The 23,708-nt window shown below is 42.9% G+C and overlaps 1 protein-coding gene across 2 annotated transcripts in view; it reads left to right on the forward strand.

Moving 5' to 3' along the window:
* Positions 1 to 23,708, forward strand: part of gabbr2 (gamma-aminobutyric acid (GABA) B receptor, 2) — a 228,969-nt gene that overhangs the window by 152,824 nt on the left and 52,437 nt on the right. For both annotated transcript variants that reach the window (XM_049603071.1, XM_049603070.1), the window contains exons 10-13: positions 302 to 452; positions 795 to 927; positions 3,476 to 3,583; positions 8,595 to 8,717. In XM_049603071.1, coding sequence (XP_049459028.1) covers positions 302 to 452; positions 795 to 927; positions 3,476 to 3,583; positions 8,595 to 8,717 — 515 coding nt within the window. The remainder of the gene's footprint in view (positions 1 to 301; positions 453 to 794; positions 928 to 3,475; positions 3,584 to 8,594; positions 8,718 to 23,708) is intronic.

Raw genomic sequence — 23,708 nt, forward strand, 5'->3', positions numbered from 1 at the left:
GAGGGCCAGGAAATGGGACTCAAATAACTGGATGTCTGCTGCAGTGTCATTATTTTGTGGCTGAAGAGAAAAAGATTTGAAGGGGGCAGGTCTTAAACTGTCAAAGTGGAGAGAGACACCTCACTGGAAAAAGCAAAAATGTTCAGAAAACCACTGTTGTGCAAATACTTTAGATTCATTGATATACCATGAAACATTTGAGTAAGCAGTTTCAGTGCTACATGATGTTTGAGGCGTACTCACTTTTAGATATCGTCTTAAGCAAAATCTTGTCTCATATCACAACTTGTCCTCTTTATAGGCGTGGAGCCTCCCAAGGATCGTACGTTTGTGCGTCTGCAGCGGCGCCACATCAACGTGCCCCTCTACAGCATCCTGTCCACCATCACCATACTGGGCATGCTCATGGCAGGGGCCTTCCTGTTCTTCAACATCAAGAACCGCAACCACAGGTCAGCAGTCAGCATTGGTGAAGCACAGCTTTGAGAAGGGGAGGATGAAGGGAGGGGTTAGATGAAGGGTAGCTAGTGAAGGTGAAACAGATAAACGTACGGTGCAGTGGGAAAGTAAATGAGGGGTTGGTGCAAAGGGAGAAAGAAGAGGGGGATGAATGAAGGATGAGAAGAATCAGCGGAGATTGAATGGTATTGAAGTGAAGGGATGATTAACTGCTGCAGGTACATTATTTCTTATTTCACTCTCCTTCATACCTAAATATCATACTGAAGCATTTTTGATGAAGAGGACCTGTTTTATTCTATTCTATTCTAATGTAATCTAATCTTTTCTACCAGACTAATCAAGATGTCCAGTCCCTACATGAACAACCTGATCATCCTAGGAGGCATGCTCTCCTACGCCTCTATCTTCCTGTTTGGTCTTGATGGGGGTTTCGTGTCTGACAAAGAGTTTGAGACTCTCTGCACTGTGAGTTCCCTCTTGCCTAATATCAAATGGAATTACCAACTCGTTACACATCGTTTCCATTTTCAGTCTGACATTTTGTCCACTGGGGGAGGGGGTAGGCCTGTTTGACGATATATGAACATAACCCTTAATCATTTTGCTGACCTCGATATTGTTTTTGCATGAGTTTACATAAAAATGTCACCAAAATTTTAGCCAACATGATGCCAGAATAACCAACATTGGTCTCCTGAGATAAGATTTGGGTTCAGCGATTCTCCCTTTTTTCCTCCCCACCCATGCCTACTTGCACGAGTTCAAAGACACATACAACAACGCTTCAGAGATGACACAGCGTAGCTTACTGATAGCCTGCACTTGTGGTTTTTGAGTGGAAGATGCACAGTCCTAGTTAGTTGTTAGCTTGCCAGCCCCTGTAAACGAGTCAAAAAGTCTATCGTTTGTACAGTAGTTTTACCTTCCAAGAACTTTATCTACCACTTCATATATCCACAAGCAAAACGCCCGGCTCCTGGGCCGTCCATCTGAATATTCTTAAGAATTTTAAGTTCATAGCTCTTTTAAAAGGTGTTTTACTGTAGCATTATCATGTTAATCTGTTATATCAGTGGCATAAAGTGGTCTCAAAATGACAATATTGTTTATCACAATTATTTCTGAAGTGATAGATTGTCCAACAACATAGTTATCGTGCAGACATATCCTTCTGAATCTAACTTCCTATTAAGTCCACATTGATGTATAGCCATGACAACATACTTGTTTTGCTGGAGTTTTAGGGGGTGGAGCAGAGCGAAGTAAAACATACTATGATTTTGGGGTGATACTTTGAAGAAATGTCAATTTAGAACAGCCTCAATAGCAGTGTCTGTCTCATCTAAAGCACTTGTTGTTGCTGAGATCTACCACTGTGGTGCTCATTGGATTGGTTTTTATTTCAAACAAGAAACCGCTGTGTCATGTCACTGTGCTAAGCGAATCAGTCAGCTCGGTGGAGTGGGCTGATTTCAAGGTCTGGACTTGTTCTAGCACAAAGTCTGATTTTAACTACACAATTATTGTGGCCAAAAAAGTTAACTGTAAAAAGTTCACAAGAAAAAGAAATTGGAAAAAAAAATGCTATCAGTCAAATTAATCTTTAATTTTGTCTAATGTGCATTTTGACTCTTTTTTTTGCAAATCAATTACACTCAAAATACAAGTGCAGGGAGTTGGAGAAAGAGTCTGTAACCATAACTGTACAGAAGTGTACAAGTGTAGCAGTTGCACTTAATGGGTAGTGGAAAGGCAACCAGATGGCACTGGGGGAGGGAGACAAAGCAAGAACGGAAAGAAACAGAAATGATTAAGAGGTAGTGGATTACTTACACAATATTATTGTATGTGTATTATTAACAAGATATCAGTATTTCATTTTTAAGTATCACAGTTATTGTCAGTACTGGTATAAGTACTTAACACTCTAAAACATAAAATTATGAAAAGCATTTGGGTTGTATCCCCGACATTCTATTCTGTTTCAGTAGTGCCATTGAACCCTGCTCATTGGCTAACAAAAGAGGTGTGAACATGAGCTGAAAAATGGAGACTACTGCTGAAACACTAATCACATGCACTCTGTGTCCAACTCTAAGTGAAAACTGATTGAATCTCTCTCTCTGGCTCTCTAGCTAGCATGGAGCACATTAAGTGTCTCCCCCCAGGTAGCATTACTGTGTGACTATGTAGATGCTGGATTAATTAAAGAGTTTTGATTACAGTGATAACAGGTTTCCACTGAGATACTCCCCTCTCCCAGACACACACACACATGCACACCAGAGTAATGTTAGGCAGGGCACGTCTCGAGCTGCCACCACCTGGCTGAAGCTTTGCTGCAGAGCTAAAACAGAGCTTGTCACTTCAGACGAGGTTCTTCAGCAAAGGACCACAGAGGTTGATCCATTCACCGCCAATCAATATGTGCTGGTCTCCTTGAGAATAGATGGTGTAATTGTTTTTTTGGTGTCTTCTTTACCCAGTGCTCTGTCCCTGCCCTGCTTTATTTCTCTCTAGAGTGGCAGGTGAAGAGAGCCAGGTGTAAATGTTTGAAGCTTTACAATGTGTGTGTGGGGCAGAAGGGGCTCACACACAGAAGTACACATAAAACAAACATGTACCACACACAGCAGTCTAACATATACCGTAAAAAGAAGCACTCTGTAGCTATTTTAGAGTTCATAGTCTCTATTCAAATTCTAAGCTTTTAAAACACGTCAGCAGTGTCCTTTGTGCCAGAGCAGTAAGAGGTCTACATTTTGTTTCTCATTAAGATGAAACGCTCTCAGGAGTGTGACAGCTTCCATGGTCCAGGACGTTCTCCCAGAGCTCCACACTTGGAGAGGAAAAATAAATCTGACAGCTTCTTATTTTTAGAAGCCTTCAAGAAGCTATTTTGAATGAACTTCTTGAGAGAAATGCAAATACCTGTCAGATCAGATGTTGTTTTAAGCCTTGATCACCACTTTGAGACATGACAAAATTATGTGTGTGCCTGTTGTTTTGATAGGTTCGGACATGGATCCTCATCGTTGGATACACAACAGCTTTCGGTGCCATGTTTGCCAAGACCTGGAGGGTGCACGCCATCTTTAAGAATGTGAAGATGAAGAAGAAGGTATTGAAAAATATGAGTGACTAAGAGGTTATATATAGCAGTGCTATTTATTGTAGAATTAGTTTGTTTGCCTTCTTGACAAATGCGCTTTGATTTTTCATTCATTTTTCTTTCTTTATTTTTATTTTTTGATACATATCTCGGTTCTGAACTGTTTATTTCTTACCACATCGTGCACATCTGTAGGAACTACTACTTCATATAATCACAAACATCTCCATTAAAACATGTAGACCTGACAGTCTTAACCAGGAAGCCTCACATGTCTTTTGAAAGCCCGGCACTGGTGTGTGGGTGCTTGTATTCACACTCATGCTTTTTAACAAACACTCTGAAAGACTGGCAGCCCCTGGCACCTGCTTTTAGAATCTTCTCTGTGAGAAAAAAAAAAAAAGATTCAGAAATACAAATGGCTTTTTAAACATCTGACACAATCTGTTTCACTGGCCTGGTTATATAAAGTGGCGCCGAGCTCACCGAGTGTTGTAACTGTGCTTGGCCTTTTTGTATTTATAGATCTCGCTCTCCCCCTCTCTTTGTCTCTCTCCCACCCTCTCTCTCCCTCACCCTCTTGCATATTGGAGGAAGTGTGGGTGGCCTGCCAGAGAGAGAGAGAGAGAGAGAGAGCAGGAAGAGAGGGAGGAGTGAGGGATGGATCAAAGAGTCGGAGAGGTTGGAGGGATGTAGTGAAGTAGTGGCAGAAGGGAGGGTGGAGAGACAGACGGAGGAAGGCAAAGCAGGGCAGAACAAGGGACAAGACAAACAACGTGGCAGAAATGGCAAAGAAAGTAGGTTGGACTCTGTGAGAAGAAAATGGGGAAGCTGGCAAAAGAGGCCAAAAGATGTTGGAAGATAAAGATAATCCAGATTACAGGTTAGAAGACAAGGAGGCATGACAGATCTCCACTTTATCTTGAGTTTCCACTTCAGTTCTACGGTTGAGTCAACGCAAGATCGCCACTTTTTTCCAGCTGTTTCCAAATAAATGACTTGGCCTTTCAAATTCATTGTCTTATTGAGATTTGAGGAATACAAAACAGTTTTGCGTCTCCAAGCTCAGCATCTTTGCTCTAACTCTTCAATGCCAATTATCTCTGCTCAGTCCGCCCTCTCCCACCTTCTTCCCCGCGCTAACAGAGACAAAACCAATGTTTCTTCAGATGCAGTATTTACCCCTACTGCATATTTCAGCCCTTAAACCTCAAGTTGTATTCTCTGTTGGTTCATGGCCTGGGTCTGTTTGCAGGACACACACACACATGCAGCACACTCCCTCCATACTGATTGAGTTCAGGTGCTTTGGCTTCAGTAGAGTGATAGTTGCTGTTGGTGCCCTGAAATCTCTGTCAACGGCTGTCAGGGGAGGGACAAGCTCAAGTGTTAGCCATCTTTTCTTCAAACAGTAGGGCTGGAACTGCATCCCTCGCTCCTTCCTCCACAGCCTGGGACACTGGGAGAGCACAGATTGTAAATCAGGGGTGTGTTCGATAAGGGTTCCACTCGGCAGGCTACGGACGCACTCCTTCACTTCTTAAAGAGCTCAGTGCCGGAGACAGCGTTGGTGGTGGTGGTGGCGGGGGGGGGGTGGCTGTCAATCAATGTCCTCCTTCTCCAAATACACACAAACACACACCACAGACACAGATAAGCATACACACTTTCAAAACACAACCCTTTACCCCCGTAGCAGCTATTTGTCAGTCTTGCTATCACAGTAATTTACTGAGTACTCCTTTGTGACACATAGCTGGATACATGTGCGTGCACGCACACACACAAACAAGCACACAGGACAAAGCGAAACAAACACACAGTACCTCATTAGCTCATTACACATGCTTGCATAAATACATATTCATAAACACACAAACTGACCGTGCACACACACAACACCGAGGTTGTCTGAAAAATAACATCATGAGCAACTTCTAAGGTGTCACACTACTTCACTGATCTTAGTAGATCAGAAGTAGTATACTGTTGTTGTTACGACACCCTGAGGTTTGGCTACTGCATTTAAACTCAGAATATGTTACAGTATTACAGCAGACACAGCTCGGCCCTGGCCTTTGCGCTACACAGTAGAGGGAAATAGACCTCATTCTGGACCTTGAAAATAGTACTCATAACTCGGAGTGTACTTCAGTCTTTCAAAGCACTGACCCACATCTCATGGGCAGCGGCTAGACTTGTGGAGAATAGAGACATTTTTATTTCTATTTTTTATTCTCAATCATGTCCGGGTCATGTGTGTATTCAATGTTTCCATTATTTGGTCTTTCTCTCCAACAGTGAATGAACTTTATATAGCACCTTTCAAGCACAGAATGTAGCACAAAGTGTTGTACAATTCAGCGGCAGATACACACGCACAGCAGGGAGAACAAAGTCATCAGTAGAGACAAAATCACTGGATCCCAACTGGTATGTCAGAGTGCCAATATTACTGGGGAAAGAAAACAGTACATAACACATTAGGTAATTTAGAGTCATTACATACTTTTTCCTAACAGACTCCGTAACATATCACAGTTGAGCAGATGGTGGTGTAGAGCTTTTTTATGTAAATTTCTCCAAATTATCACACATCTTGCATATTTTTGTTACAACTATTTACTTGTTAGAATAACAGAATTTTACTTTTACTTATTACTAGTACTGGCTCATGGGCTTTCTTGCCAGATTTGGTGACTTTTAAGACACTGTTAGTGACACTTTTTTTTCCCAAAAAAGCAGCTAGCAACATATCTAGCAACTTTTTGGTCAGATCGTAAAGCTACAGTTGGTAACTTTTCTGAAAATAGGTTTGTGTCATATTTACTGAAACTGTCACTGTATCCTTAAAGAATTACAAGAGACCAATAGTCTGTTAAAAAATCATGTCCCTCCTCCTCTAGAATCTACCGAAGCACACCAAACACAACCAATCAGAGCCGAGGAGTCTCTAACCGTGGTCAGACTCTCAAACTAGACAGTGCTGATCAAATATTAATCAAGATTCTCTTACTGCATTCTGTATTTCCCATCTCGAATGTTTTCAGAAATGAAGTTTAGTGTACTGTTTAGCTGCTAAATGATAGTTGACCAACGTACCGCTCACCAGCCACACAAACTTTCTCATTTTACAGCTAAACAGTACACTAAAAATATGTTTCTGAAAACATTTGAGGTCAGAAATAGGCAATGCAGTTGCAGAGTTTTGATGTGTTTTTGATCAGTGCTGCCAAGTTTGGCAGTTTGACCACAGGTTTTTGTTTACATGCTGTATGGAAATTAGAAGCGCTACAAGGCAACAAAGTAGGCAGAGGAACATGATGGGGTTTTTTTGCCAGATTATCTGTTTCATGTAGTCCTAAAGTAAACATAGTGACAGTTTAAGCAAATGTGAAATAAGTTATGTGTAATAAAAGTTTGATTCTTCTCCTTGAGGAGTCTCCCTGTAATTCTCAGTGAATGTGCACTAATATGGCTCTGGATTGAATGCTTTCAGTGGGTGGAACAGAACAACAGCACGTTTATTCAACCAATCATCAGCCTGACAGAGACATGAATGTGCGCGCTCAGTGACTAATCACTGATCCCCATTGTTTTTTTTCTAAATGCTTTAACTTTACTATTTAAGTTTGATTTTATTTTGTCAGATAGACAGAGTTAACAATGGTGAATTCATTCCAGTGCATTATTATCTCCCTATTCATGATAATTAAGTTACAGAGTCGACACAATAGCCTTCAGAAATATGTTAACATTAGAGGTAGATTGAGGAGCTGCTTGAAAAAGAAATTTAATGTTATATCTAGTTACAGTCAGTTTCTTTAGGGTTTTAAAATCTCTAACATTATAGATCTGCAAATTAGAACTAAATATCATCGAGCAACAACTAGCACCTTTTCCTGCAGGCTGTAGCTACTTCACACTGAAAATAGTAGCAACACTGACCAGACTTCATTTTATTTAATATACAGTTATTTTTGTTTTCGCCCATCTTGGTGTCAAATATTTTTTACTGGCTTTGAAGCAGCCATTTTCTCTGCTCTGCCTCTGTCTTCCTCTAAACTCCCCTGAAGCACTGAAGCATTTCTACAAGAAATGTCCCTTCGTCTTGCCTTGTCTATATTTGTTCAATGCCAGCACCATCAAAAGACACCAGATCAAAAAACAACCCCCTCATGCATCTCATCCTGAGCCCACCGGCAGATGGAGACCTGTGTGAGACCACCGTGCTGCATTTGGGCTATGCGATACTCTCCAAACGGAGCCCAGCCTGTGTTCCCTGACCTTTCCTTTGATCTGCCGTTTCAGACAGTCAAACGCTATTATAAATAAAGATCACAAACAGGTCACGGCTTTCATCCCTCTAAAGTTCATGGTACAAAAGAGGAGCCGTAGTGGTCAACAGCGATGGCTCCTGTTTGGTGGCTCTTTTCCACATTCTCTGGCCGCAAGGTAACAAAATCAGGGCTTGCTGGTGGCATTGTTTTCACAGGATGAATGTCCACCAGTGGTTCTTCGTCCTGGGCCAATAGAGTGCAGTCTACCAATATGCGACAGTGTAAAAGAATCTCGAACAAGGCCAAAAACGTGATCTGAATAAAATAGAAATGCATTAAGGAGTATGAGTATGTGCAACTTAACTAATTTTAAGAATACTTCCAGTCATCAGCACCTCATTGCAACCCTGTGCACAGCTGTTCTATATATATGGTGTAAAAGAGTATCAGTCACAAATTCTAAGCCCGATCTCAGTCTTTTGGACTTTCAGTTTGGCTGGTTTTCTATCCTAGTAGGTGGTTAATTGCAGCTAAATGCATTGTAATCAGACCCTGATTAGATGTTAGGGTGAAACCAGCAGGGCTCCAGGTCCTGAGATAGGATGAGAATCACATAATTATAGTGGTCAATAAGAAATGTTGTTTGAAATGCCTCTGCAGACACACACACAGTTGCATAACACTCGCAGGTGTGTGCTATTGGGCTAATATGAGCATCTAATCTTCCTTTCCCGCTCCAGATCATAAAGGACCAGAAGCTGTTGATCATCGTTGGCGGGATGCTACTAATCGACTTATGCATCCTCATTTGCTGGCAGATTGTGGACCCGCTTAAGAGGACTGTGGAAGAGTACAGCTTGGAGGTCAGTGTGCATTTCTATGTTTTTTTCTCATGTCGTTTAAACTTGCGCTTGATTGTGGCTTTATTTATGTTGCTGTAACATGATTTGCCCCAGCTGGGAGAATCCCAGTGACACAGATTCTTGCTAAAATTGCCTGTGTATTTGGAGTTTAGGCAAACAAAATGTCCGCCTTGGGCTGTATCGCGAGCATCTTTGTTGTGCTTGTTATTTTTGGGTCAGGATGTGAGCCATCACTGCCTCCTGCGCTCATCCCATGGCCGGACATTTGCCAGCTTGGATGTGAGACTTTGGCAAGGCCTGCTGGAAAAGAGGCACTTGGCATCACTTTCTCCTTGCTGGAGAGGTGGCGTGGTGTAGAATAGAAATGAACTCTGCTTCGCTGTGATTGGTTAGAGTAGGCTCAGATTCCCTGAGATTGGTACAGGATTAGTCTAGCTGTGCGCCCAATTGGCTAAAATGAACATACTGTAGCTTTGGCATTAGAGGTTGATGGTGTGTGAAGTGTGTTTTCAGCATGACATATTAGCACATAACTGTCAGTGGTATTAAGGGAATGCAAACTGAATTAGAAAGGCACAACTGCATATTTATTTCCTCAGAGGATTTAGTCACTTTGGTTAAAGTGGCAGATTGAGTTTTAATGTTTTTTTTTTTTTAATATTTCTGTAGTATAAAATATTATGCAAGTACAGCTTCACTGTTTAGTACATCTGTCTTTCTGTACAGATTAACACTAAGACGGTGGGTTAAATGCTTGAGTCAGGAAGATTTCGAGCTGCATAAATTAAAACAGCTTTGAGCCTAGTCTTTTTATTTTTGTTTTTGTTTTTGAGAATATTAGCTCATGCTGTTAAGTAGATGGTTCTGTGTTCCACTGGTTAAACATAAGAGGCCGCGGGACACATTCATACCTCAATCTATTAAACTGTTAGACAAAGATTGGCTCACCTTAGACTGAGGGCAGGTAATGGTAAAACAGGTTATAGAGCTGGTGCAGTGAGGGATATTGGGAACTGTATCTGTGTGTGACACCGTGCTGTTAGTAATGAAATACACTGCAGCTGAGGTTTGATAAATCTGAATTTATCAAAGTATGTTTGGCTGCTTTATAGACTAACAATAATGTGTCCTCTGATGTCACTTTAAGGCCTTAGGTGGGTTTTGCTTTCATACCTGTTTATTGGATATGTCCATGTCACTGAGTGTGTTGAAGTAACAACAGCATTATTGAAAAATCTATTTTACGTTGCTATACGTTATTCCCTTAATAGGCTGACAAATAAAAACAGGAGAGATTATGTTTACTTTACTGTTGCTGCTAACAACTTGACAAGCGGGAGCTATTATTCCACTGCAGCTCAGATTAAATCATCTGTCTTTGAAGACCACACACTATGGATACAGCCAAGTGGAGACGTTCACTAATGAGTTGTCTTTTAAGTCCCCTATATGTCTGCATGTAGGCCGTGAGACTGTTAACTGGCTCCCATGAGACCAAAGTCTCCGGAAATCGACAGCATTGGTTGGCTCCTCATTGACCCTTGTACTAAACAGAGGTTATCAAAAGGTCACTGCAGTGAAAGGCTGTAATGCTCGGTTTTTATGGAGACTCCTTTTGATCGAATTGAATGGATTTTCATGTTGTTTGCTTGCTTGTTGCCAAGGTCCTGCGGGGGATGGAAGGGTGGCTGACACTGTCTGGCACCCAGTTTTGACTTTTCCGCGTCTTCAATTAAATGGAAACCCTGTGAAGTGATAAATAGCGCTAATCTAAGAGTGCCATGAGAAGGTCAGCTTTTCTGAGGTTATTTTTTTTCCGTCTTAGTCCTTGATGGAAAGATTCCTGTGGGAGATCTGAGGAAGAAACTGGTGTAGAGATGAATGATATCTTAGCAGACTTATTTACATTCTTGTGCTCCTTGTGGCGTACTCTGAAGGTATACTTAGCACATTTGTACAACTCTAGACAAAGCCGTATTTCCTTTGTGATGATAGCCACTTATATATTTAAGCCTGCCTAAAGGGTGTAGCAAAGCCTTGCTTAACATATTCATTGGTGAATGTTGTCAGTGTATGCAGTCGGGTCCTCGTGGAGTATTCTCAGACTCTAAGCCCCCGGCCAGGGGAGAGTTGTGAATATATTAACCACTCAGTGCAGGAGTCTGCATCCCCCCTGGGGTCGTGGATCTGCATGCCTGGGCTGAGGCAGAGGCTCCACATGCCTGCCCGGCCTGCCAGATTTCCAGCACCAGCAGCAGTGGACCCTTGGGGCCCAGCTGTGGGAAAGGCAGCCTGGAGCTCCTCTGGGTCTCTATGCTTGTCAGGTGGGACCAGAAACCAGAAGGCAACCCAAAAACCCAGAAAGAGGGCAGGAGAAAACAAAAAACATTACGGACAAATTACGGTAATAAACAACATGGATAAACATATTGCACTGTTACCAAAGACAGAGGAGAGTTAGGCTGCATTCAGATGGACATTGTCGCTGCATCAAATAACACCACCACCTCATTCATTTCAATGAGGCTGCTGCATTGGCACAGCGGGGGCAACAAATTAGTCAAGCTGGACTTACTGGATCATATTTCATTTTCTCTCCGCTACCTGTAGAAACATGCCCCCGCCAACATGGCCCCTTGTGTTTTTTAACACAAGTTGCTATTTTCGGTCTGAACGCTCACTTGAAATGGAGATGATTTGGTGAGTGGGTGAGGAATGGGACCATGGTGGATGGTCTCCATAGGGCTCAGGAGCCAGTGAGACTAGCTCTGACTGACTAACAGTAATTGGCGCAAGGAGAAGGACCATTAGTTACCCAGTTTCCTGTGAGCTCTCACATCATGCTAGGCCACCCCTCCCCTGTGACTTCCTTCTGTCTGTTGTCTTTTCCTTTTTTCCATCTCTTTCTCTCTCTCCCTGTCATCACCAGGATCTCCTCTCCTCCCCACTTGCATTTCCCCTCCCCACTGTGGAGGATTGGGAATAACATTGACCTTGGGTTCACATCACTGCAACTACCTGCTGTACCCAAGGGTATGCGGTATGACAACGTGGTGTTATTGAACTGTCACCGTGCTTGCTAGTCCACCGCATTTGTTGTTTGAACCATTACACAGGAGGGTCTTCTTATTGACTCAGGGCCAACATGGGTACCCACACATTGTTTACAGGAGAGGTTCTGTAGCTGCTTTTTCAGTTTAGATACACATACAGTGTGAAGACACTCAGGGACGATCATCAGTGCAAGTGTGTGTTCAGGAGAGACACTTACTGTAGTATACTTAAGTTGGTACTCCTGCATGCACACATATTCCCTGTGGTGGTCACGGACACGCGTTCATCTAAATATTGTAAGTTGTTAAATGGCCATGGTTGAGATTTTGGGTAAAATTATCTTGCTCATGCTTTACCCAGTGGAAACATGGGCAAAGTCAATACTCTGCATCACCGGGGGTGAACCCACTGCTCTGAATCCAGCAAGCTAAGCTTAATGAGCTACCATTAGCAAAACTAGGGCATCCCCCTTTGCATCCTTTATTAGCATTAGCAAGAAGATGAAACTGTGAAGAGGCTGACAATAGATCCTTGTGGAATGCTTCATAAAACATGACTGATTTAATACCCTCCCAAAGAAAAGTAAAGAAGGGCCAGAGATCATGTTGGGAGCTAAGTCTTTGAGACTCAAAAATGAGAGGAGAGTGACCCCCAAGTCTTATTTTAATTACAGTGTGCAGATGATAGGCTTTCACCAGAAATGACTTGTGACCTTGACATTGTCCCCAACCTTTTCAAACCATGCCTAGCCTCTGATCTGCACTTCAATATGCACTGTACATAAAACACAACCTTATGTGCTGAATTCAATAAAAATGGTGATAAGATTAAAGGGGACTTGGCCAGGATGGTAATTGCAGCTCCACTTCCTCCCTGATTCTCTACACCGCTCCAACCCTAAATCCTAACAGCACCGAGAATATTCTGCATATCAGTGTCTTTTTTTTCCCAGAGAGCTTACTGAGAGCAGGAATAACTCCGGCTGCTCCAGGAACGTCCTGGGAATGCTGATGGAGACGTTGGGCTGCAGTGAGCAATTAGATCCATTTTGTGGCTCGTTAATAATTGAGCATTTGTTAATGGCGTGGATGTTTCAGCAGCGGGGCAGACTGCTGGTTGCCATCAGATTAAGCCTGGCAGCACTGACACATGTTGCGGTGTCAATGCACACGTGTGTATTAAAACATGTGAGTGTGCCTGGATTGTTCATTTTTTGCGTTTGTGGCACTGTGTATATGTGTGTGTTCATGCATATGACCTTGTATGTATGTTTCTGTCTCTATATGTACATGTGGAGTGTATGAGCCCACTCATGCATGGAAATGCTTTTGTACTCATGCCTGTGTTTACGTACACATTAACGCCCTCTCTTGTTGTCCTGGGCATTGTCTCCTGCATAATGAAGGACAAACTGTCGAGAAAGGATGATTAGCATTCTGGTGGATCCTGCCGCAGACCCTTCTACTCTAGTCTGTCCTCTTGTCCCCCCCCCCTGTCGTTTTTCCCGGCTTGGAAGCTGCTGCAAGCATCGGCAGGCAGGCGGGCTTATATTTCAGTGTGGCATCACCATGGCAACGGCCATGGTTTCTGACATCCATAACACGGAGAGCGGCACTGTTGATCCATGAGACAAAAATAGCGGGTTAGGGCCCCCACTTCAGGATGGCGACACATGCAGAAAAGGTTTCAAAGGTTTCAAACATCTACATAGAAAAACATGCGCTTACCTGATTATCAATTACTGATCAGAGCAGAAAAGGTGTATATACTCATACACACTCATGCATGCATAATTCCATGCAGAAGTTCCGGAGCTATGGCAGAGCTTTCCCTCTGCTTCCTTGCCTCTGCCGTCCCCACCTGTACGCAGTAAGACAAGGAGTGGGGGAGTTTTATCCCAGCACTTTTTACAATGCACGCATCTGTTCCCAATATCATATCGCTGCAGTAGCAAGCAAATGTATGACTCACCACTAGCATTTAATGTGGAAAGATTCCCCTTTATGAGATGATAACATGATGCTGAAATGATGGCTTCAGAATTGAGACAGCTATTTTTTATGTAAACACATCTAAAGTGTCCATGTTGAGATTCACTCTCACACTGTGGGCTGCTGCTTTTGTCAGTGTTTTAAGAAATCCCAGATGGTTCTAGTAATCCATAGTTTCTGGTTGTGAATGATTTAACTGTAGTTTTGGGTACAGTCTCGTAAATTCAATCCACCACAGACTCAATGAATTCATTGATGTCAGCAGTGACGTAGAGTCTGATTGGCTTCATGTCTCACATCCGTAGTGGCATGTGTCCAGGTTTGTTTTCATATCTTGACCTCAACAAGATGGCCGCATGGTTTGTCCCCCCAAACACTGGCAGAGACTTGTGTGTTCATTCCCTCTGTGGCGCAGGGTGCACAGGAACAAGACAACATGTCACATTTCCACTGTCACATCAGCCCTTATTCACTATAAAGCACATGCCGTCTCCCCTCCTCTCGCCAGCCCTCCGCTCTGCCAGATTTACACAATATAGAGCGTCACCTAGTTGAATGGCACTGTCCACTATTCCAGGATTTAGCCAGTCCCCAGTGAAGCAAAGGATATTGTGGTTCCTGATATTCTAGTGGAAACTGATGCAGGCATGGAGGTCTCCTGCTTTTTTTTATCCAGTGCCTGAACAATAGCTAGCTGGAGACTAGCTCACCTGGTGCCCATCTTCTCCATCTTTTCCTCCATGTTTATTGATGTTTACATTTGAAACCTTCACCTGGCCAGCTAACAAAATTGGCAAGAGGAGAGTTTACAGACTAGTGAGATGATTTCACACGCCACCACCGTTCAACCAAGTTGACAAGTCACACCTACTATTGATTGTTCTTCATGTAATCATATCCTGAGTCCACCTTTTATAAGTCACTGTTTATGATACTCCTGGCGAATTTGTGTTTATTGTTTGTCGGCTACCGCCTGCCACTTGTTTGTATTTCATACATCTTGTTGAATCTTTTATTTCTCTCCGCAAGCATTGTTGTATTATTTAAATAGCATGTGCTCTGCATTTTGTTTGTAGAGTTTGGTTTAAATGCAGCATAATCATTCAGACAGCCTCTTCACACTTGATATTTATGTCGTTAAGTTCTATTCAGCTCTTGCTCGGAAACAAATGCACGTTAATACCAAGATTAGAGTGGAAACATTAGGTTAAAACATGAATATTAGATATTTACTTTTAAGCTTTGATGTTAGACAAATCGGGGCGGCACGGTGGTGTGGTGGTTAGCACTCTCGCCTCACAGCAAGAGGGTAGCCGGTTCGATCCCGGGCGTGGGAGCCCTTCTGTGCGGAGTTTGCATGTTCTCCCCGTGTCAGCGTGGGTTCTCTCCGGGCACTCCGGCTTCCTCCCACAGTCCAAAGACATGCAGATTGGGGACTAGGTTAACTGGTGACTCTAAATTGTCCGTAGGTGTGAATGTGAGCGTGAATGGTTGTTTGTCTCTATGTGTCAGCCCTGCGATAGTCTGGTGACCTGTCCAGGGTGTACCCTGCCTCTCGCCCGATGTCAGCTGGGATAGGCTCCAGCCCCCCCGCGACCCTCAAGAGGATGAAGCGGTTAGAAGATGAATGAATGAATGAATGAATGTTAGACAAATCTTTTCTTTACCCATCTTTTCTGGCCATCTTCATTCCTGGTGTCCTCTCACAGGCTTGCTAACACACTGTCTGCCGCTCCCCTAGGTATGACGCTTTCTCACATTCAGTTCCCTCTCTTTTATTTATTGTGTTTTCGTTTCCTTACCTTCCTTGCTCTCCACCTCTGTCATCTATTCATTTCATTCCTGGTTTCCCTCTGTGCGACGTTTATCCATCAGAATTGTGTTTCCAGCCTATTTGCAGACCCCTTCTGATTCTATACCCCCTGCTCCCATCTCGCTCTTTCCCTCTCCTGCTACTCCTCATTTGGCCAGCTCATATCCTGTGGGAGTACGCTGAAAAAGCAAAGAAATGTGAAAGCAAGCTTGTGACAGCAGCACCAGTGGACAAGACTCAGGCTGACCTGAAACATTCCCATTTCTTTTTCCTCCATTTTCCTCCACCTCCCCTTCTCTTTTTCTCTCTTTACATCGTCCTGGATTTTCTTTCAGTTTTGCAGTTCTATGTCATTTTTTTAAAGGGAGGGACACCAAGCCATTTTCCAATTCCAGCCAGGATTGGGTGTTGGGAGAGTAAAAGTTGGGAAAAGTGGCAAGTGTGGCCAAAGTGAGTGAGACTTGTGCCAGCAAGGTTCCTCCAACCAGACGGATTAAGAGTGCGGCTGACAGTGAGCATCCTCCTCTGGGATTCTATGTAGGTCGAGGTCAGCCAGGCAGTATGCGTGTGCAGATCTTTGAGATCATGCCATAGAACTTTACCAGTTGTTTTTGAATGTTATTGCAAGGTACTACAACTTTTATGTACCTTACATTACTGCGGTCCACTTTGCTGTGCATGCTATAATTTTCTTAATGACAATAAAAGATTTTCTACAGTCTGTTTTTGCCTTCTGGGCAGCCACTTTCAGTTCTAGTGAACATTATGTCATTTTCGCAGTCAGAAACCTCTCCTTGGTGGTTGTATTCATGGAAACCCTGCAACAATAAAATTGCTTGCATGCTTGTGTGTTGCTTGCACCAGTATGGAAGAGGTTTGAAAACAAAAATATAAATGCAACACTTTTGTGTTTCCTACCATTTTCACAAGTTGAACTTAAAGATCTAAGACTTTTTCTATGCACACAGAAGACTTCTTTCTCTAAGATTTTGGTAACAGAGTTGATTGTGTTAGTGAGCGCTTCTCCTTTTCCGAGATAATCCACCCACCTGACAGATGTGGCAAATCAAGATGCTGATTAAACAGCATGATAACTACACAGCTGTGCCTTGGGATGGTCACAATAAAAGGTCCCTCTATAATGTTCAGTTATATCATACAACACAATGCCTCAGATGTCTCAAGTTTTAAGGTAGTGTGCGATTGCCATAACCACTCCCATAAGCCGTCTCTAATGTCGTTTCTGAGAATTTTTCAGTACATCAAACGAGCCTTCGTAGGACCTCTACATCCAGCGTCTTCATCTGCAAGATTGTCTGAGACCAGTCACTTGAACAGCAGATGCTACAGTTGGTTTGCACAACCGAAGAATTTCTGCACAAACCTCCAGAAACTGTCTCAAGAAAGCTCATCTGCCTGAACTGCAGTGTTCTTTTAATCTGACCAAAAAAATGTGTATCTGTAGCCATAGTCATATGAAATTTACAGTTCAGAGCACCTGATAAGTGTCTTTTTCAAAATACAACTGCACATTTTAGAGTGGCCTTTTACTGTAATCAGCTGTATCATGCTGTTACATCAGCACCTTGATATACACTTGTCAGGTGGATGGATTATCTTGGCAAAGGAGAAGTGCTCCATTACACGGAAACCTGTGAAAAATGGAAGCAAAAACAAAAGTGTTGTGTCTATATATATATTTGTCCAATGTAGATTACACAAATTAACAAGCCCCACTCTGAGGCGACAAGTAGCTCACCTGGTAGAGCAGGCACCCCATGTGCAAAGGCTATGTCCTTGCCGCAGTGACTGCAGGTTCGGTTCTGACCTGCAGCCCTCCCTCTCTCTCTCTCTCCCCCCTCCATACCACCACTGTCCTATCCAACAAAGGCCAAAAAGCCTGCAAAAGAATCTTAAAAAAAAGCTCCAGTCTGCATTTATGCATTTCAATGTAGGATTATATCATAATGGGTTGAAAGAGTGCTGTATACCAAAGAAAATCAAGGTGACAGATTCACTGTGTCACTGTATCCCAAACAAGGTTTATGTTATACTGAAATGAACTGAGTGACTGTCCAAAGGTAGGAAAAAAATAGTGAAAAATGCAAACACCTTTGCTTTGGAAATGGTCAACACAACATGTAAACTTGATGTTATTTGAAAAATGCATACAGCTCTGCATGATCCTTTTAACACTGCAGTTATGCACCCACATACATACACACACTCACCTGCCCACGGTGTTGTTGCTCCCCCTCCTCCTCACACAGGTCCTCCACTGCAGTCCCAGTCAACTGTTGATTGTGTGAATGCCATCTGAAGGACACGATGCTCTTGTTTCACTGTCAGCCTGCTCTGCGAAAGCAGGCAAAAAGGATTGTTCATTTTACATTTAATCCAGTAGGCTCTTCATTCTCAAAATTACATTATATGAGAAATAAAATATTGATGTATTCTATGGAAAAAAATACATAGAAATTCAATTCACCTCCGTCACTTACATTTTTATCTCAGGTTTGGTCAGATTAAGCAAGGTCTGAAGTGAATTACGCACAGATTTATCCCGCAGTAATCATATTCCCGATGACAGAGACAAAGATGTGATACGACAAGAACTGAGAATCGTAAAGTATTTATTCTATAGACTGAAGAACAATGTCATCTGCAGCATTATCCATGCAGTACCAACAGCGCTAAGATGGCGCTAAGATGAGCTTTGAGGCTGCTTTGTTAGCAACGAGTAAAGCACTGGCTGAGATCAATGCCCTTTCAAAGTAAACTGGGTCATTAAGGGATAACCACCACCCACCTAGGCTTTTTCTCATCGACCACCTCTGGAGGAGAGAACAAGGGGAGGGAGAGAACAAAAGGGGCTGGGTACATAGAGCTTTCACATTCTTTGTGATTTGTATGGCTGCATGAGCGTCTGAGAGCTTGTCTATCCCAAAAGTACAGTTATGCATTGCTGTTGTCATAGTAAGCCATTGTTACTGTGCGAGTTGCACTGTTAGATTAGATGCGATGAAATGTAAGACGTGTCTCTGCTGTAGGTAGCTAAGTTGTTAACAACCCTCTCCTATTCTAGAAGCCTCTGTTAGAGAAGGCTCAGGTGTAATGATCACCTCACTGATACAACACCATAACCACCTCAGTAACTTCACATTAGAGACATGCATGTCAGACTCCTTGGCTATCGTATTTCTTCATAACCGTTAATGCATGTATTGTGCAGGCTCTCACTTTACCTCAGTGTTGGGCACAGAGCAGCGTAGCGCCTTTGACGTTGGCCTGTTATTGTGAACTCCTCTAAGGTAGCCTAGGTAAGTGTGTCACAGGTTTTACCTTTGGGGATACCCGCTTCTGTTTATAGTCTCGCCCGTTCCTACATGTCCCAGCCAGCACAAGTAGTCACGATTTCACTCGACCTGAAAGGACAAAAACCTCAACCTACAGAAGAGTGCTGCATTTTGAACTGACGGAAATAAAAGCTGAATATGTTTATGAACTATGTTGCACATGAGAACCAAACCAAAGCTGTTAAAATAGGCAATACTCCACCTTTCCATTGCCAGTAGACAGAAATGTGCACACAGCTCTGCAATGGAAGAGTATGCCTCTATGTTTTTTTTACTGGTGTCACTGACAGGCTGGAAAACAGGTTAGTAAACAGTAGACAGCAGAAAGGAGGTCAGTGTATAGTGTTGCGCTGGTTGTTTCTTTTTAATATCTGTAACTTATTCAGTCTCTCCTTAAAACTCGCTGTTGATTAAACTTGGAACGATCTTCGAGTGCTACTTGGATGGAGACAAACAGTTTTTGTGGCAGTGTGCCACTACATTGTGCCACCAAAGGGGCTAAAAGTAATGCGTCCACTTGAGTGTTGAATTTCCATCACTGCTGATTGAAGCCGATAGGAGCTGGAGCCAATAAATACACTCGACTACTACAGAGTCATTTGTCCTGGGAGTGAAAACTGATTGCAGTCTTTTCTATTAAATACAAAAACAGATGTTAGCGGGTTTTTTATGCAGTGGGAAAGGGGCTATATTGAAAAACACCAAAACAAAAAATATTTGTCTTACAAGAGTTTGCACACAGAACCAGCCAAACAGGCAAGTGTTAATTTTAAATTCAGTTTGTGCAATGGAGAGCTGCATGACATCCTGGTAAGACAGAATGCAATGCCAGATGGGAAGAGAATGAGGAGACTTCCATGAGTCAAAATCATTTTCTTAGCAGCAGTTAAACCAGCTAACATAATCTCTCTTTGTTCTTTTGTGATACCTAACACGAACAAATCATCTAAGAGAAAGACAAATATGGTTGTAGGCACCGTCACAGCCAACAGCTGAAGCAATTTAAGAGCTACCTGGTGCCAGAAACTGTCCGGGTTTCCCACGTTATGTGTGAAAAAGAACTGGAAGCCTGCAAAAGGAGTTACACATCTCACACATCATTTGCAACTTGTATTCTTTTAAATCACTTCAATACAGATCATTAAAGTTAATTTGCCGGGGGTCAGGATTGTGAGAGGCATCTTTAACAGCAGACCAAATATCTACCCAATCGAATTTGGGATCAACACCAGGGCAGTCCCTCCTCCGGTGTTTCTATATTTAAACTTTGATTTGTCTTGCAGTGAGTGATTTTACCTCTGCTAGGGTTCAAAAACATGGCATGTTCAAAAGTTTGAAAGCATTTTCATGTTGTTTTTGTTTTACTTTTGTCGACATCTACGCCTCCATCTATTTTAGGAGAGAAAGATGAGGGGAACCTGGGTATGTAGCCAAGTCAACACAGGTTTCAGTTTACACAGGATTTCATCATTCTTGTGGAGAATATTTACCCAGTGTGTTTTGCCATGCTGTGGCAAATCACTGATATTTGTCTTGTGAGGGACAACACTGTGCGGTATGTGTAAGCTGACAGCGTTATCAGTGAATCATGCAGGAAAGCACTCTAAGGACTGCTTCAGAGGTGCAGTGTTTGTTGACACTCTAGCTGGTAAATTGGACATGTGGTTGTGCATGGCTGAGTCTGTTCAAGTGAATCTGTCGAAAATGGAATTGGGTGGCGATGCTTACCTCCTTTCAGATTCTCTCCATCTGTGTGTGCCGTGTGATTTCTCTGCCTCCCCTTCTCCTTTCACCTCTGTGTATATCTTTCTTTCTCTCTTTCTCTCTAACACACTAAATTACCCCCGACCTCCACCATCACCCGCACCTCTCGTTTGCTCTCCTCTCACTTTTTGCCCAGCCCTTTCTTTCCCTGCTCCTCTCCTACTGCTCCCCGAGACTGCAGTTGCTAGGCAACAGCTGATTGAGCATGAGGGGTATGCAATTGACCAATTAGAAGTCTTCCAAATGAAAAGCGGTGTCAAGAGTTCCCGCAGTTACAGCTAAGGCTTTGTCCAGTGCGTACTGTAAGTGGACACTGGATATTGTGCTGTGTGTATATGCATATGTACACACATGAATAAACACACATACACACAGGAAAGTGTGTGCCATTTCTGTTTATTCACTCAGTTGTTCAACATTGACTTTTAATTGCAGAAAATACACTCATTATAATATCTAATGTTAATGTAATCTAACTCAAACACACAGGTACGCTTTGCAATGCTAACCAGCTTCCCCTCCTTCCCTCTGTTTGTATAAATACAATGCAGTGTAGCTCTGTTTTCTCTCCTCTCTGTTCCCCTCTTCCCTCTGCCTCCTGTCCCGTCCCACATTTCTTCCTTCCATTCATTCGGCCTCCTTCTCTCTTGCCATCTTCCTCCCTCTCTCTGTCTCTCTTTCATACCAGAGACACCCTCCATCAGTGACCAGACACATCCATCAATGTTCCTCCTCCTCTGCTCATCCACAGCCCTGAGGATTCCATTATGGCTCAGCAGCTGACACACACACACACGCGCACACACACACACACACACACACACACACACACACACACACACACACACACACACACACACACAGTTTAGGGAAAGGCAGCTCTATCTCATCTGGCCACGGGCAGAGACATGATTAGTTAGAGACTCGAGATAGTGATGCAGCTCTTGATGATGCCGATGATTCTGTATGTGATGATGATAATGATGATGATGATGGTGGTCCCAGAGGCAGTGAGGTGATGATGAGGTACACTTAGACACAAATGTTTCTCACAATTGTTCAGCCCCTCCGTCCATTTGACTATCATTAACCTTGTTATCATTCAGAGAGCTGTTTGTCTTGATTAGAAAGTTGGAGTCAGCAACTCTTGACCTCAAACCTTCACCTAACCAGAGACCCATTCAACCTATCCCCGCCAGGTGCCTTTCCCTGAGCAGACCTTTTCGCTTATTAGGGATTAATTTATTATTTTCTTTTCATTTATTTTTCAACCTTCTTTTAAGTATTCTGTAATACAGCATTTCTTTAATCTGCAAATGGATAATACTAGAACACTGAAGGATACCTTACAGCTGTTATTTTACAAAATAAACCTTGGTTCAGTGGAAAGAGAAACAGACTGAAAGATGTTTTTTTTTCAACCTTGTTGCTAAGGTTATGCAAGAACATTGCAACTCCCTTTTCAACTCAAGTCAATGTTTTTGCCCCCATTGCTTAATCCACAAGTACTTCTTGAGTGATCAAATACATCTTTAAACTCATTAGGCAATAGTGAGAAAATTGGTTGTTGTGAACTTAAATTTGTTTGAACTGTCATGTTATACCATGTTAAATAAACATAATTTAAATATTTAGAGAAGGAAAGACTTCTGCTGTCCCTGCTAGAAAGTCATTGCATTGTTACTGCAGTCAAACAGAATCTCCAGCTCAGATAAGCCTGCCTGGGATCTAGTCCAATGAGATTCATTTTTAAAAAACCTCTAAGAGCCAGTCGAGGTCTCTGCTATTTCACCTACCCCCAGGAGGGTCCTGCCTACATTAGTTGACCCTTACTGGTAGTATTTGAGACCTTTTTGATGAGAATTGATCAATGTTATCAGGTGAAAAAAATGCAATATATCTCGTCTGTGAAGATTCTCAGTCATCCAGGTCATGGTAATCGCAAGTGCTATATCGTAGGCAACTGGACTTGCTTGCGTTTCTTGAAGACATTTCGCCTCTCATCCAAGAAGCTTCTTCAGTTCTAAATGACTGGTACGAAGTTGCAGGCTATAAACCCTGTTTGGGTGGGAACCCTTGCAGAGTCGTAGGCAGTGGTGTAGTGGAGGGTGTACGCAGGTATACGGGGTATAGCCACTTCTTTTTCTGGCCATTTACAGTATACCCACCTATCAGCCAAAAAGCCATTAGACTATATAGGAGAGTATGCCCACTATCTCCTCTGTAACCTACCCATCTACCGAGTAGTACATCCACCTCATCAGCTACCACTACACCACTGGTCGTAGGGGTCACGTGAGCTCTTAGTTTCAGAGTCATTAAGGTCACAATGTGAGTCGTTGACCCGCCTGGCCACCATGTGAGTCATTAGGGTCAGGTGGGACCAGGGGTGAATGGGTGTGAAGTCGTCTGGGGAGGGATCCCAACATTGCATTGTAGGTGGGGGATAAGTAGTGTCGTAAGCAGGGATGGGAATTGATAGGATTTTATTGATATCAATGCCATTATCGATTCTGCTTATCGATCCGATTCTTTATCGATTCCCTTATCGATTCCTCCTGTGAATTAATGATATCACCTCCTGTTGTTTGTAACCCAAGACATCTGCTTTCATAACGTTTTATTATGAACCTTAAAGCCATGGTCTAGTTTAGAAAGATGATGAGAAAGATTTGAAAAAAAGCACCGAAGTTCCACAGCGGGCTAGCAGCTCCAGTGAATCTAACAACAGCGTCCTGCCGCCGTGTACCTGGAGCGGGGATGCGCGAGGCTCCACAGTGGGCTAGCAGCTTCAGGGAGGCTATTAACAGCATAAAGTGAAGCCACGGCTTTGACCGCTTCTGTCTCTCCGCCATTACGTCTTCTTTGTTGTTGAACGTGCTGCTGACTGACGAGCATAGATTCGGCGTAATGAAAAGAATCGATAAGGGAATCGCTAAGCATAAAGGCTAATGATGTCGATGAATTGAACCAGCTGGAACCGGTTCTTAACAGGAACCGGTTCTCGATTCCC

Source organism: Epinephelus fuscoguttatus, linkage group LG17 (assembly GCF_011397635.1).
Source record: "Epinephelus fuscoguttatus linkage group LG17, E.fuscoguttatus.final_Chr_v1".
Classification (NCBI taxonomy): domain Eukaryota; kingdom Metazoa; phylum Chordata; class Actinopteri; order Perciformes; family Serranidae; genus Epinephelus; species Epinephelus fuscoguttatus.